This window comes from Saccopteryx bilineata, chromosome 1 (genome assembly GCF_036850765.1).
Source record: "Saccopteryx bilineata isolate mSacBil1 chromosome 1, mSacBil1_pri_phased_curated, whole genome shotgun sequence".
NCBI lineage: Eukaryota > Metazoa > Chordata > Mammalia > Chiroptera > Emballonuridae > Saccopteryx > Saccopteryx bilineata.
The window spans coordinates 373,736,323-373,753,540 of record NC_089490.1 but is presented as its reverse complement, the minus strand read 5'-3'; the positions used below and the strand labels follow the sequence as shown (position 1 = coordinate 373,753,540).

At 37.4% G+C, this 17,218-nt stretch overlaps 1 protein-coding gene across 3 annotated transcripts in view; it reads right to left on the bottom strand.

Moving 5' to 3' along the window:
* Positions 1–17,218, bottom strand: part of METTL15 (methyltransferase 15, mitochondrial 12S rRNA N4-cytidine) — a 197,550-nt gene that overhangs the window by 25,891 nt on the left and 154,441 nt on the right. For all 3 annotated transcript variants that reach the window (XM_066251169.1, XM_066251170.1, XM_066251168.1), the window contains 2 exons: positions 15,852–16,043; positions 10,394–10,572 (listed from right to left, as the gene is read on the bottom strand). In XM_066251169.1, the coding sequence (XP_066107266.1) occupies positions 10,394–10,572; positions 15,852–16,043 (371 nt within the window). The remainder of the gene's footprint in view (positions 1–10,393; positions 10,573–15,851; positions 16,044–17,218) is intronic.

The window sequence follows — 17,218 nt, the reverse complement described above, 5'->3', positions numbered from 1 at the left end:
CTCAAAATATGTACTTGGAAAAGAAAGAGAATGATCCAAGAAAAAGGTGGGAATTTTAAGCTAGGAAAGAAGCAAAAAAGTAAACATGTTGATATATGCAAAAAAAAAAAAAGCACTAACTGTGAAGACTATTTAACTAGTAAAGATCTCTTTTTTGTTAATTCTGAAGATAAAAGCTTTGTCTAATCACTTATGTGCATTCTTTACCTAGCACAAAGTGGACTCAATAAATACTTGATGGTAAATGAATATGTAATGTGTATATGAAATAGGCATCTCATCTCAATGCTGAGTCAAATTTCCTTCTTTGCTAATGAGGAAACTGAAAATATAGAAGGCTGACCTAGAACTGTACAACACATTGAACCTGATTTACCCTTTAGAGAACAGGAAAGATATTATAAGTGTCAGGAAAGTTACTAGAGTTTCTCTTATTGTTGCTCTGAGTCTACCTGACAATATGAAGCACCTGGAATGCTGAATAAATTAGGGGGTTTTAAGATTTTTCTCTATGAGTTCTCCCTAGCCTCCCTCATTTTCTAAACATGACAAAATTATGAAGGAGTGGACATTTAGGTATTCATTCAAGAAATATTAATTGAACATCTTTTATAAACTAAATTCTGTATCGGGCATTGAGGATGCAGCAATGAAGAAGATATATCTAATCCTTGCTCTCAAAGAGTTCATAGTCCAGCTGATAAATCATTAATTCAGTAATTAGGAAAATGTAGAAAATATATCCTATTGCTTACCATATGCTAGGTGTGTGTTACCAAGTGATTAAAAATATGACATGCAACATATAGTAATATAAAGATTGCAGGGATAAAATAAGTTAAAACATTTGGGAAATAGTAAAAATGCTAATACTCAACCAAAATAGAGAAGGAAAATATAAGGTATATAAAAAAGTTAATAATAGATTTCTCTTTTTTAAATTATTGGGATATCTTTTCCAGATATTCTATAATTTTTCAATTCAACACAAAACAAAAATGATAGAAAATAATTTGGAATTTTTATTCTTAATTTTTAGCTATGATTAAAGTTTGGACATCAAAACTAATCTTTCATTCATTATTCTCCTTCTCAGCCCTAGAAATATAATCTTTAATCTCTGACAACCTAGTAACATTTGGGGTTCTCTTTCTTTGACATTCTTTTGGCAGGATTTGAACATTTTATACTTTTAAAATGAAAGCAGATGCTTTCTTCAAAGAACGTTCCCAACATACAAAAATAATAGTCTGAAACTCCTACTTTTAGGAATAGTGCTGCACACTGTTGATCCTCTCAGTAGTTTTTTGGGTGAAGCAAACCCATGCTATTATAGCTACCATCCAGACAAGATCTGAACCGTGTCAATCTAAAAAAATGAGATAGTAATACAATTAATATAAAAGACTACTTGATTATGGTTCTCAAATGGAGAGCTCTTGTAAATACCTACCACTAATTCTTAAAACTTCTGAATAACTAGTTACAGAACAAATAATCTTTCTTCTTTCTTTTTAAATCAGCAAAGAGGACAAATTAGCCATGCTGTGTATATGCTATGCATCTTTACAAAATTAATACCAATGTGAAAACTGCTAATGTAGCAAACATACAATGCCAGATCACTTTAATTTTCACTTCCAGAAGTACAAAGTATACAACAATAAGAAGTTGAGTAATGAGGTGAAAGGCTCCATTTCCCTCCTTTTGTTCCATAGATGCAGTTTGAAATTCAGCTGGAATCAGAAGACCTAGATAGAGGACTTGGTTATGCTGAGTTCCTCACTGTGCTAAGATCTGACCCAACTCAAGGTCACATTTAAGACAGAGGATTCCAGAGAATTGGGGGAATTCCAGGCATTTAAAAATGTGTTGGGTCCCGGGATTGTATCCTGAAATGTCTTCTATTCTCCTCAGACCTCTGAAATCTTACTTGCTTGTGTATTTTTTGTTCATTTATCTTTTCATTTATGCAATTAATTAGTCTCTATTGAGTGCCAGGGACTTTCCCATTTTTTTTTATAACATACTTGGTTTATCAGTTTTTTTTTTATTGGATGTATTGGAGCACATCTTTTAATTTTTCCACTCAGTAAATAGCCATCACTTCTCCCCTTAAAAGGTCTACTCAAAGGTCTCCGTGTCTTTAACTTCTACCCAATCTCTCTCTTCAATACCTCATACTGTTTTTTCCACATCAAAATCAATTCTCTCCCTTTTTGGGGTTCTCACACATTTTTGTTCATGACTCTACTATGTACAGCACTCATTACAGGATGATAGAGCAAGTTGCTTGTACGACTGTCTCCCACATGAGTGCGCAAGGTCGGGAAGATGGAGCTGTCAGCATACTCCAGCAATAATTCATGCTGCATCTTAATTATAAGAAAGGGATCTAGATTTGTGTCATAAATAGGAGCACAGTGTCTATAGTTTTCAATTCCAGCTCCACTTGACAAGAGACAAGTTACCTAGCCTTTTTGTGCCACAGTTTCTTTATCTGTAAAGCAGGGATAAAAACAGTGCCTAGTGCATGGGTTGCTATGCTTATTAAGTGAGTTAATACACAAAATTAATTTAGGATAGTGCCTAGAATTCACTCAGTAAGTATTAGCTAACATTATTTATTATCACATTACTATTATGATTATTAACTGAGAGTTAGGTCACAGTCATTTGGGATTGAAGCCCTCCCAGATCCCCACTTGGTACTTCAAACTAAAAATAGCCAGACTTTTTAAGGAAGAAGAAAGATTTTCAGGTTTGTTTTCTCTCTCTCTCTCTCTCTCTCTCTCTCTCCTTTCTCTCTCTCTCTCTTTCCTTCCTTCCTTTTTTCCTTCTTTTTTTCACATTTCATTCTCTTTTGAGTTGAACTTCTTGTACAGAATGTCTCTTGGAAAGATTACTTATTAAAATAAGGAATAAGTTTACTTATGAAATGTCATTTGATAATTTAGTTGGCATAAAGTTACCATACTAACAACACTGTGTATAACAGATTGAACTCAAAAGATTTATGACAGAAGAATAAGTGCATTGTCATAGGCAGTAGCAATGACAATTATGACTCACTGGTAAGCCATCTAAATTCAATAGTAGGTTTGACTATTTCCACCAGGGTGAGAATCGAACTCTCCGATATCTTCATTTACTTCTTAATCACGGCAATATTAATATAAAAAGAGTTATATGGGGAAGATGGAGGAGGTGACATGTAGAAACAATAATGGGATGGCAATCTAGTCTGATTAATTTTGTTGGGAAAATGTTTATGTTCCAGTAAAATTTGATAGCAATGATTATTGATGAATGCTTTATTTACTTTTATTTTGAAGGCTGCTCTCCAGAGTAACAAAACTTTGTTGGAAAAAGACAGTGATTTCAGATCTAAGTTGAGGCATGAGCCTCCAATGCTGCTGTGAAAAGATACACCTTCCATGTACCAATGCAGAAAATGATCATTATTCTCCTTCCTAGAAGTCACATAACTCCTACGTGAGGAACAACTTGGAATGAAGGTGTTAGCCTATCACAGATAACACTGTTTGGCTGTGAGCAGGTGGGTATTCCTGGGTCTGACTAGCGCACTGTTTGCTCTCTCAGTCCTGGATAGAGAGGAGAACAAAATGTTTATAAGTATATTTGCATTTTAAAATTAACAGAGAACCATCTTATATACCATGCCATTTATGGGTCATAGTAAGAATTAGCTATTCCTATCTTCCAAATGAGTAAATGAATATCGGAGAAGGTAAGTGACTTACTCAAGTTCACAGAGCAAATAAAGGGTAGAACCAGAAATAGAATGTGAGGACTGTTGATTGTGTGTCTTGGAGAATCTCACTTATTCTTCAGGCCACTTTAGTTTATACTGATGACTTAGATGTTTAGGGTCTCCCCCCATTTCAATGTGAAGGGCAGAATATAATTGATTCTCAGTAACACCTAATAACTTAATAGTTCCTCTACTTTTTTTTTTTCATTTTAATTTGGCTGGGAATGTGCACATCTTTTTATTAATTTATTTGTTTAACAAGTGTTCGTTAGGCACTAGCTGTGTACCCAGTTCATGAGTCAGAATAAAGGTTACAGACAAGTTTTAGTCAGGGAATGATAAGTTTATACATTTTTGTTTGTTTGTTTTTTGTATTTTTCTGAATGAGAAGTGGAAGGCAAACAGACTCCTGCATGTGCTTGACCAGGATCCAACCGGCATGCCCACTAAGGGGTGATGCTCTGCCCATCTGGACCATTGGGCCATTGCTCCATTGTGACCTGACCCATTTTAGTGCCTGAGGCAGAGGCCATGGAGCCATCCTCAGCTCCTGGGGCATCTTTGCTCCAATGGAGCCTTGGCTGCAGGAGGGGAAGAGAGAGAGAGAAAGGAGAGGGATGCATGGAGAAGCAGATGGGAGCTTCTCCTGTGTGCCCTGGCCGGGAATCGATCCGGGGACTTCCACACACCGGCTGACGCTCTACTGCTGAGTCAACCGACCAGGGCCAAGTTTATACATTTAATCAACAAGAATCAAATCTATCTAAGAAGCTTCCCCTATCTCCTTTATCCCATTCAAAAACTGATATAGGCCTGCTGTCACTTTTTGACTATTAGTGGATTGATTTCTTATTTTGTGAATTTGAATCTAAATCCCAATGATCTGAAAAATGATTGGTATATGTATTTCTTTGATTTTTGGCTTGAGGTTGGAACTGCAAGTGAATTTCATATTAATTTAAGCAAAAAAAATTAGTTGGATTATGTTTGGTAAATAAAAATAATAATTTTCATCATCATAAATGTTATTTGCCTCCATTTCAAGGGGAGAAAGATAAGCCTTTGTTTAAGTTTACATAGAAAACAAGTTGTAAAAACAAGACTTAATCTAATATCTTTTCACTCAACTAGATTTAATTTAATAGTTAGAATTAAATAGTAATTTCCTTGATGTAGCAACAGAGTGGAAAGACCAATGAAAATGGATCAGCTCTAATATAAAAAATGGACAGCTTGTTGAGGAAAATAAATAAGACTTCTTTACTCTTTACTCAAAGAGGTGTCTAGAACCAATGCCATTTGTAAGGCTACATAAATCAAATTACATTAATTCTACAAAATCTAAATCACAGCCATTTTTTCAAAATTAAGTGCATAAATCCCTTTTTTCCTGAAGAGTTTGAGAATTTTTGTTATGTATTGTTTCCCATCATTAAAGATTTCTAATTAATTAAAACAGTTTAACACAGTGTTATTTGTCTTCATAGCATTTCCAAAGAGTAAGGAGGAATAAATATCATTTCACCTTAAAGATGAATAAATTAAAGTACTGGGAGCGCAATGTGTTTTTCTAATTCACATTAGTGTTAATATTAGGCTACACTGTTGTGGGAGAGTCATGGTTTATGAGGCTGAACATTGATTTTTTTTACTAATATTGATGCTATTGCACTGATTACAGCCTTTATAAAAGCAGGACCTTCCTGATCTATGTAAATTTTAGTTATTTTATACATTAATCTTGAAAAAGTAGTTACCAAATGCCTTCCAAGAGAAAAAACTCATAAGCTTTGTGGGCTCAGTTTTGAGCGAGAAAGTCACAGTGGAGCCCCCACAGAACTTATTATCTAGAGTGCGCTATTCTTTAAAATATATCCCACATGAGAGTTTGTACAGCAATGTTAACAAAAGTAAAACAAAATAGGTATAGTCTGTTTGAACACTGCATTTAACTCAATAATATTGAAAATGTTACCCTTTCAACATATGAGTATGTAAATTGTTGAGATATATTCAATTCTTTTCTCAAATTCAGTCTCAAAATCTGATGTTTATTTTACATATATGGATCTTTCCATTTGGAGGAGCCACATTTTAAGAGCTCCATAGACACATGTGGCTAATGACAACTGTACTGGATGATACAGATCTAGGGGGAAAATTAAATACTAGGCAAGCAATAAAAGCACCGTAAGTTCTATGGCAGGAGAATGCAGTGCTACGGGAGCATAGAGAAGGGTGTCTCAACTTATCTGTGTGGGCCTAGAAAAAACTTCCTGGAACGTTTCAACCAAGCTCAAAAGGATGAGCTGGCTTTAACCCCAGGAAAGGGTAGGATCGGGCACTTGGTGTTAATGTTACTATTTAAGGCCTATAAGTGAGAGTGACTATGGTGAGCTGGAAAGACGACAGAACTGTAGTGCGGCTGGAACAGAGATTATTATGAGGACCGAGAGAGATGAAAATGAAAAGGCAGAGAGAAGTCAGTTCATAATGAGCTTTGTAAACCATGTAAAGGCTTTTGGACTCCATTCTAAGGAATCTATCCTTTCTAAAGTTCTTTAGGCCTGTATTTATGGAACTAGCAGTTTCAGGCTGAAATGTGCTCCTCTTCACTGAAATATAGTAAGAGAGCTGGAGATGAAAATGCTAAGGCTAGATGATCATTTATTTGAGGAGATGAAGAATCTAGTCCTGGATTAAATGAGTCTCTCAGGCATTTTCAACTCAGATTTCATGAATCTAACTCTTTAGCTGTTAACAGTATTAGACTAGTGTTAACAATTAACAATTGTATTAGAATAGAAATTACAATTAATAAAATGTAATTTGTTATTTATAAATTATTTTTGCAGGAAATACTATGTGTAACACTATATATGTATTAGATATTTATAGTCAAGTCTTTGACTAGTAGTTCTGAATAATGTGTATAAATAGTGAAGTCATACAGGTTGTTTGAATTATCTTATAAATTATTGATTTGGCAATCTATAAAGTACTCACAGTATTTTTAAGCGTTCTGTTCCAACTCGGACATGCAAACCTGTCTTCTAGAGCTCTCATGACATGGAACTGTGGCTATTTATACTAGCAGGAGGCACCAGGTTTAAGGTATTTCAACTTACAGCTTAATCACTTGAATTGTTATATAATTCCATAAAGTATATTGTGAATACACTGTGATGGTCTTCCTTGTCTTAGTTTTATGAAAGCAAAGGAAGTAATTTCTATTTCCATCAATATATAGGTTTCACTGTGTGGCAGGAACCATGGCACATTTCCCAGAGTGCTCGATTACCTTGAACGTACTTAGTATGAGAAAAGTCGTTCAAGTACAGTCATGGCATACTATAGACTGCCAAAATGCATGCTTGATAAATAAAGGAATTGCTGTCCTAGGTTGAAGAGTGTCCTCTAAAGTTCATGTATATTAGGAACCTGTGAATGTTAATTTATTTAAAACTAGCGTCTTTGAAGATATAGTTAAATTGAGGACATACTGGATGATGGTGGGCCCTGAATTGATTATGACTAGCATCCTTAGAGTAAGTGGGAAATTTGAACACAATGACAGAGGCACAGGGAGAATGCCTCATGATGATGGAGGCACAGACTCAGTGATGCATCTACAAGCCAAGGAACATCAAAGATTGTTGGCCACCACCGACATTAGAAATAGTCAAGGAAGCATTCTTTCCTAGAGTCCCACTGACACCTTGCTTTTAGATATCAAGACTTCAAAACTCTGAAAGAATACATTTCTGCTATTTTAAGCCATCACACGTGTGGCACTTAGTTCTGGCAGAACTAGGAAACTGATACAGGGACCTTCCTGGACTCTCCATTGCTTCCCATATTTCCTTTGTGAAGTAGCTCTCTCAAGAGCCTTCTCGTGAGCGAATGTGTCCCTTTCTTTGCTGAAAAAAGTGTCTTGGGACAGTATTCTACTCTGTAGCATTCTATACAGTTCTCTTCCCACCCAAAGAGCTGTGGACTTACAGCTCAGTGCACTTACTATTGCCATCACGTGATTCACTCAGATATTAGACACCTGGTGAAATACCAACGCAAAAGGAAGGACAGCTGCTGTTTCCAGAAAAACCAAGTTGGAGACTTTGAAAACTCTTGATAATGGTGAGTCATGCAAAAAAAATGCAGTAAAATTTGATGTCAGTGAGGTAATTATAAAAGACTAAAAAATAATGAAAATTTAGAAGATATGCTCATTCAGATTGCTTTGTAAATGTCTTTAAAGTTTTACATCATTTGAATAAAAATTAAATCAGAGCTTGTAAAAGATATACCATGGGTGTGGTTTATGTAAGAATGGACTTTGTGGAACTGCAGTTAGGACCCAAGCATGTTCATATATATGTATATATGTTCTATATTTTACACTTGTATCAAATTTTTCTATAGCCACATGATCACACCTTCAGACTAAGGTTTGCAACTATAAACACAGCTTTATTACAGGTTGTTCTTCAGTCACCAGTTAGTCTATAAGCTTTGTGAACACAGAGGCTCTATCTGATTCACTCCCCATCTGTCCTTAGTACTCAGTACAATGCCTGGTATATAGAAGCCTCTCCCAAGCTTTTTTAAATAAATAAGCATAAAATGTAATTTCATTGTTTCTATTTCTCCTTTCTAATGAATTATATGATTATCGATACAGTTTTATTATTATGGGCTGAAATGAGCCATAAAAATGGACTCATTATAGAGAAAATCTTTTAGTGGTATTTGTTAAAACAGGGTTTTACATACACATATATGAATATGACCCACTTCCACTATATAATTTGTCATAGTCCCAATATGATTTTCAAATCATAGCTTCTTGAAAATACTAAAATTGTTCCTATTCTGCATCTTCATGCAATTACTATCAAATGCCACAATGTTATTTCTCCAAGTTTGCAGATTAGGAACCTGAGACAGAAAAGTTAACTTCTTAAAGGCAGATTTCCCAATTATGCCTCAGAGTCATGTGCTGCTAAATTCTAGATTAATTCTAGGTTAATTCTTACATTGCCATTAATTAGGCTGTGCCTTTAAGGAAACTATTGATACTCTCAGAGCCTCAGTTTCTTCAGTTATCAAGTGAGATTTTTTGACTGGATGATCTCTAGAATACCCTGTAGCCCCAAGTTCTCATTTTCAGCACCAGAAAATTCTGAATTTGCTTATGAATAAAAAGAAAAAGAAAAAAAAGATTTCTCCCTGATCTTCTCTCCAATACGGCAGGCAGACAACACACAGAGCTAAGGAAAGATTGGAAGGGTAAGGGGACACATGGTAGTGAGTATGCAGTGGGGGAAAGAAAGGGACACAAGACAGAGGGAGAAATGAACCCTCGCCTGCTAGTATGCATTCTTTTGGGGAGAAAAATGGCGTGAAATATTTTATGCTAACATAAGCCGTGAAACTTTCACAATTACTTGCCTGCAGTAAGTGGTTCAATGTGAAGAGTCTTGAGGTATGCAGCTTAAAAAATGGAGACTTAGTCAACTTTTTATATTTTATTAGTAGAACTATATAGAATATAATTTTATGAAGTTATGTCATAAGACAACTGCTATATGATCTCTAAATCTTGATCGGAATAAATTTATAATACAGTTTTATTCCTTAAACTATGGATAATATTACAATAGAGGCAACCAATATTACGTTCTTTCTATAAGCTTTTCCCTATGTCCTTAGCTACCAATAACTTCCAAGGTCAAACGAGATCGGGCGAGTTCAGGATGGTATGGTCGTAGACACTACCTAACTAACTTAACAGGACCATTGGAAAGAAATCTGAATAAGTTTGGTAAATAAAAATGATGTAGGGTTTCAGAGGATATAACAAGACAGAATTTACCACTGGAATTCTGTTAAATAACTGCAGAAGTTGTATTTTTGCCTTGGTAAACTTTCAGCATGGAACACAGCTGTGAAACAACTTTGGCTTCAAACAGAAAGGCTCTAATAAAGCGCCTCCTAGCTAGACTGAGATTCAAGAGGTTTATGGTGGCAAACCGCAGAAAAGATGAAATGTTTCAATAAGCCCCTCAGGCTGATTTAGTTAGCATTCACAAAGTGGAATAACCGATACATCACATACCCTTTGTTAGACGGTTGTTTAGAATAGATGTATGAGTCACTGGGTTTTATTTTAGCAGTTGGGCAATGCAATTCTCCTTTTGCTCAAAATATTAAAATACAGAAATGTGAAATCTGAGAGGTAATGTCAGATATTATACGGGAGGCTTATCAAGCACTGGGATGAATCAAGAGATCCTCCTGCTCCTGTCATTCCACGTGTCACCTTGGTAGGCACAAATGATCAACTACCTCATGCAAAAACCCCACAAAACTATTATTAAACTAATCAGCAAACTACAGTATATCTTTTAAAACTGTGTGTAGGGGAGAGGTGTGAGAGAGGGGAAGCTTACAAAACCTAAAGAAAGGGGCATGAAAGATAGGCAAGATGCTATCCTACATGATTTCAGTACAAATGAATCCCTCTGGGAGTTTGGGGGAGGTGTACACACACACACGCATGCGCACACACACACACACACATTGTTTTCCTCTCAAACACAGAATTAGTGAGGGTACCTGCGACGACACTGGCGAGCTGCTGGGTTCTGGTGATGGGGTAGACGCTGCGTGCCCGGACGATGGCGGAAGCGATTCTCTTGGCATGCTTCTCCTCCCCGTATGTTCTCAGGATAGATGCAAGTGCCTGTTGATCTAAAGCATTCGCCACATCAGCTGCGGTGGGCATGTCAGGGTACCTACGCGCAAGAAGAACCATTAGTTCACTGATGTCAGTTTTCATTGACAAGAGGTGAGACTTCAGAGTCTGAGACATAAAGTCTGGCACACACACACTTTGTCTAAGAGAGCTTCTGAGGTTTCTAAAGTAGGAGACTGAAATCTTACAGGAATGAAATAGGTTTTCCATTTCAAATAGCCATCATTTCGGCAAGTGGCAGATGTGTGATGTGACATTCATCAAGGTCAAAGGCAGCAGGAAGTTAACCTATTTACTAGCCTTTACTTCACAAAGAAATTATTGTTCATGCAGATTTCCTCTAAACTAAAAAAAATGGAAATGTTTGAATTTGGTTTGTTCAAAATTTTAATTGCTGCTTGAATTTATTTTCTGTATAGAGGACACAAGGCTTACTGACTGATACTTAAATGTATCTAGGTCTCAGGAACTTAAATGAACCCGAGACTGTCCAGTAAGCAACTACTTATATTAGAGCACAAATTGAACTTAGAAAATCTTACAGGAACCCTGCCTTATCCCAGGGTATAGTCCAAGACCTCTGGTGGAAACTTGACAACACGGGTTGTACCGAGCCCTGTACATACTGTCTTTTCCTTCTCTTTGGCCTATCCCAATTACCCTCTTCACTGCTCTTGCACTTTGGGGCCATTGCTCAGTAAAACAACACAAGCACTGGGACACCTTGCCTGTGACTCTGATAAACTAGACGGCTACTGAGAGACTAATGCAGGAGAGATATCCTGGACAAAGGGGTGATTCACAGCCCAGACAAGACAGTGGGACACCATGAGATTTCATTTTCCTCCTCAGAACAGCATGCAACTTAAAGCTTATGAATCGTTTATTTCTGGAATTTTCCATTTAATAGTTTCAGGCCGTAGTTGACCCCAGCTAAATGAAGATGCAGAACATGAAACAGGGGCTAAGAAGGGACTACTGTACAAGAAGATACTACTGGTCAGTTTCCCTCACAAAAACTAGAACTATCTTGATAATAATGTACATTGTCTCAAATATTTAACAGTATTGGCTTCTGCCTCCATGACAAAAGACATCATGGGGTAAAATCTAGTAATCAACAAACAGTACCAAACAAGCCTAGAGGGTCATTTCAGGAAAGGAAGACAAAGAAATACCGAGCTCTGGCCAAATAAAATAAAGCAAAGTAGCAGGACGTAGCATTCACTCTGTCAGACCTTGCCAGCTTACCTTACTTTAGAGCAGGGGTCCCCAAACTATGGCCCGCGGGCCACATGCGGCCCCCTGAGGCCATTTATCTGGCCCCCACCGCACTTCTGGAAGGGACACCTCTTTCATAGGTGGTCAGTGGAGGAGCATAGTTCCCATTGAAATACTGGTCAGTTTGTTGATTTAAATTTACTTGTTTGTTATTTTAAATATTGTATTTCTTCCTGTTTTGTTTTTTTACTTTAAAATAAGATATGTGCAGTGTGCATAGGGATTTGTTCATAGTTTTTTTTATAGTCCGGTCCTCCAATGGTCTGAGGGACGGTGAACTGGCCCCCTGTGTAAAAAGATTGGGGACCCCTGCTTTAGAGCAATGGGTCAAGGAATTCTAAGTGTTGAGTAAACCGAGGCTTTACTTATTAGAAAGATAAGTTTGCTAATAGTACAGTTACTACTCTTATAGTTAATATGTTTGATTGATTGTTGGTACTACACTGAGGAGTTTAAGCAGCAAGGATATGTTAGCTTTATGATCTGAGGATCAAATCAGAGTAACATTGCCAAGAAACACCCAAATCCTCCCTCAAATACACTACACTGCACCTTGATAGCATGCCTATTCTCTCTCCCTTCACCTTCCCTCTCTCCTCTCCCTTTCTTTCTCCCTCCCCTTGCTTTCCAGGCCCTGACCAGGTGGTTCAATGGATAGTTTTGCCCCTTCCTCTCTTTCTCTCAAATCAATGGGGAAAAAGCTTGCTTTCCAGATCACGTGCTTCTCGTTTCTTTTCTGGCTGCCAAGGCACCCCCATACCAATGAACACCCTATAAGTAAGCCCGGTATCTAGCTCAATAGGCTCGGCTCCATTAATAGCTTTAAGGATAAAGACTTGATCTTTAAAGTCAAATGGACCTAGAGTAGAATTCCGGCTTTGCTATTCTTTATAGGGTAAGCTTTTCAATGCAGTGGAGCTTCCATTTCTACCCTGTGAATGAAAGTAACAATGCTTACCTCACAAAATTGTTGGGAGGATTAGGGATACGTATACTCATAAGACAAATTGTATAATGCCTAGCCCATAGAGAAGCTCAATGCATGTCCATATCCCTTAGATTGTCCCCATTCCTAGATTTGTCAATCATTATTTTTGGCCCAATCTACAAAAATCCCTTATAGATCTTAACTAGTTGTGAATTCAACTGTCCAAACTACTGAGCATCAGAATTAATCTTCTAAATTCAGACTCCACAGGACAGAGTTCAGCTGTAACAGGAAAATTCTAAAATTTTATGGATGTACTTAGCCTGACTAGGTGGTGATGCAGTGGAGCGTTGGACTGAGACACAAAGGACCCAGGTTCGAGACCCCGAGGCTGCCAGCTTGAGCGCAGGCTCATCTGGTTTGAGCAAAAGCTCACCAGCTTGGACCCAAGGTCGCTGGCTCGAGCAAGGGGTTACTCGGTCTGCTGAAGGCCCGTGGTCAAGGCACATATGAGAAAGCAATAAATGAACAACTAAGGTGTCGCAATGAAAAACTGATGATTGATGCTTCTTATCTCTCTCCATTCCTGTCTGTCTGTCCCTGTCTATCCCTCTCTCTCTGACTTTCTCTCTCTGTCCCTGTAAAAAAAAAAATTATGTATGTACTTAGAAATTTTTTATATCTTTCTATTTTTAAGTAAGAAAACTAAAACGGCATTTTTCACAAATATAGTTCGGTGATAACAGGCATGATTTTATTTTACTCTAATGTTAACACTGAACAGTAACATCGATGCTCCCAAAGTGCTACAAGGCAAAAGAGGCAACACTCTGGAAAGCCAAGATGCAGAATCCGCCCCCACCTCAACTGAACACGTTAAGATATCTTGTCAGTCCTCCAGAGATGACGGACTTACAATGACTACATTCATGAGAAAAAGAAAATATTAACAAAGTGGCAATTTATTTACTGCTTTCTAGTAAAGAATACAACTGACACAGGGTTATACCCACAAGTGCTTGAAACTATGAACTTCTCTCTCCTACATGAGAACCTTACTATGACCTTAAAGCTGTTTTTGAAATTGAGAGAGCACAAATTAACCTATGCTGTAAGATTCTAGTGATAAATGGCAACAGGTTAAAAAAGCCTCTAGCATTCATCTTCAACACAGGGATATAACAGCCTCCATGATCTGAATGGCCATGTTTTTTGACTTGGACTGCCTCTCCTCACAACATTATTTGGATTAGCAATGCACATATTTACATTTCTGACTCTCCTTTTTCTATAAATTTGTGTGAACCAACTCTCCCTTCTGAAAGTCACACATTTCCTTCAGGATTTGTTAATATCTTTGGTCAATTTACAGATTATGCTATTTCATTGGAAGCCAACCTGCTTTTTAAGATACATTTTCACAGCTCTAATCTCATCCATTATTTATTAAAAGTTTAACTCTCAAGGGCAATTTTATTTTCAAGTTCTTACAGGAGAACTTCAAGAACCTTGATTCTCAAACTAAAATCTGCCAATAAATCTTTACATTAACAATATGGGGATTTACTATTATTTAACTGGAAGCTTTGTTCACTGCATTTTAGAAGGCATCCTCCTTAGTAAGACAAAGGAACGGCAGAAATTTGCTTGACATTTTATTACCTCTGCCCAACAACCTCAATCTCCAAACATGAGAAGATATTTGACCTTTACTATATTAGTCACTGATTTTTAAAAGATTTTTATTATTTTCTTTTATGATCACAATCTTCATTCTATGAATGTCAACTTGTGCAAAAGAAGGTACAAGACTCAGAACAAAAAGATTCTGACAAGTATGGGTCACAATCTCAGTTAACAGGCCAGATCAAAACATGAAGAAAGGACTGTCTATGAATAATTACCAAGGGATGAAACAATAAAACAATTTGTGGGAAAGAAGTTCAAGTCAACTCTGTTAATTTGTTGACTCCAATTTAACATTAAATTTCTTATATACCAGTCCTTCTAATTGGAAAAAATGTTGGAAAACCTATTTGTTTCAGTAGAAATATTTACACAGGTCTAGAATTACAGATTAGTAACAGTAACTAAACAGTTTGCTTACTTTGATATGTGAAAGTCTAATGTTCTTAGAAAGTAAACTTCACAAAGATAGGGGTCATGATACATAATTTGGTGGCAGCAGTGGGGGGGGCATAAAATGAGGGAGAAAGGCACGGGTAAGCTTTGCCCATACAGGTTGGTCAGTCCCTAGCCAGTGTTGGGCATACAGACAAGTGCAAATGTAAGTGCTTTCAAAATTAATTTAGGTTTGAAAGAAATCATCCTATACTCTTTTAGAATGTGATCCTCTTTATGTTATTTAGTATATATACCATATACATATATACATATATATCTCTATATATAGATATATATACACATATCTCTCTCTCTCTCTCTCTCTCTCTCTCTATATATATATATATATATATATATATATATATATATATATATATATATATATATTGATTAGTCTAAAGAAGAATAAATGCTAGTATTCCCAGGGTGGTGAAGAATGAAGAAGAGGTGTAAACTGTCCTATGTACAGTACTGTGCTGATATAATACCACAAATTGTAGCTTCTCCAAAGAAGATGGAACCAAAATGATTGTAAAAGATACAGGACAAAACACACAATTGTTGAGCTCTAGGATCTTGACTTTAATGCAGTATTCAAAAGAATATACATTGAATATAGTTCCTTTCACTTCTCATAATAGACATAGTTAGGCCTGCATAAAAATAAAACCACTGTTTCAGTACCCTATTTATCAACATTGTCAGTAGTCTAAAAGCTTACACTGTATCCATAAAAAGAGATAATCTGTATGAGAGTTACGCTCACTATTTTGTGTAAAGAAAGCAATAGTTGTTCTTTCAGAATCCCAAATATAAAGAAACACTAAAAGCTACAATGAATAGCATACAAAACTGATTTACAGTCTATAGAGTGTTAGGTGTGGGAAGGTAATGGGAATTCTACAGACTTAAAAGGAAATTAAATTCAGAGTGCTTTTGAGAAATTGATTTCTTGTTGTGAGGAGAAATGCCTCATTAATACTCACCTGTCACCATCCATTCTCATGTCCAAAGGGCCGTCCTTCCGAAGGGAAAAACCTCTTTCAGGAGCATCGAGTTGCATGGAAGAACATCCGAGATCCAGAAGAACTCCATCCAAAGTCCCTGGCTGCACTCCAGCTCTTGTTAGTAAGGCTTCCGCCTGGCTGAACTGGCCTAGCAGGGCTCGGACCTGTTTCCTGTGAAGAAACCCAGGAGACAGAGCAAACACTGCTGTTACAGGAAAGTCTCTCTGGAGGTTCGTGATCAATGAAAGGAGCACATCCTACTATTAAATTGTTTAGCCAACACATATTTACTAAGCGCCAACCACATGCTTTGTACTATATAAAGACACATGGTTGTGGAAACTCCCCATCTTTGGTTTCAACACCAGAAGTGATTTAATGCCATTTTATTCTTGCAAATGAACACAGTTTATAAGTTGGCGAATTTAAAAGTTCCTTTGTCAGACCAGGTATTTCACTTTTTCTTTAGAAAAATTATTATAATAGATTTGGAGATAACAAATCCTGGCAAGGATATGGAGAAAAGGGAACCCTTGTACACTGTTAGTGGGAGTGTGAATTAATATAGCCACGAGGGAAAACAGTGTATACGTTCCTCAAAAAATTATTAATAGAAGACTTGCCTTGCTTGAAAAAGCAGGAACTAGAGAGTAATGGCGGGGTAGGAAGCGATACCGATAAATCTCCCCCAAAACTCAACAAGATCTTCAACCAGAAACAGAAAAAACCTATACTTGGAGCTTCCAGATGCATCGCAATACACCCAAAGGTATGATTGAGTGAAAAATTGGCTAAATATATAACCAAACCCCGAAGGAAATAGGGAGTAAGAAATGCTCCGCCTTCCTCACTAACCTAAACAGGGCGGCTTTCTCTGGTAACTGTGAATATAGAAACTGAGGCGGGCAAAGGGGGTGAATAGATCCAGGCCGCCGCGGCACAAATAGCCGAACCAGGCTGTGGCACGGAGATCCAAGCCGAGGAAAATCTGATCCTGTGGCAACCCGGGCAATACAAGATAACAATCGCGCCAAACCCAAACAAAGAAAGACAAGCGGAGCGGCCATTTTACCCGGTCTCCTGGTCGGTGCGCAGTTAGTGGGCGAGAATTTCTTCCTAGACCCCGAGAGTGGGTGCCCGTGTTGCCCCACGGAGAGGCAGGGTCAGAGGCCTTTCTGTGGGCCGAGGGCACAGTCTCTGGGCAGCCCCAGCACCCTGGGAAAGCCACGTACGGGAGGGAGTGAGAACTAATTCCAACCGTGGAGATTTTCCATGCTGGAGGGTGTTTCACTCAGAGGGAACCGTGGCTGGCCTCATATCCTGGTTTGCGCGCACAGATAGGTAGT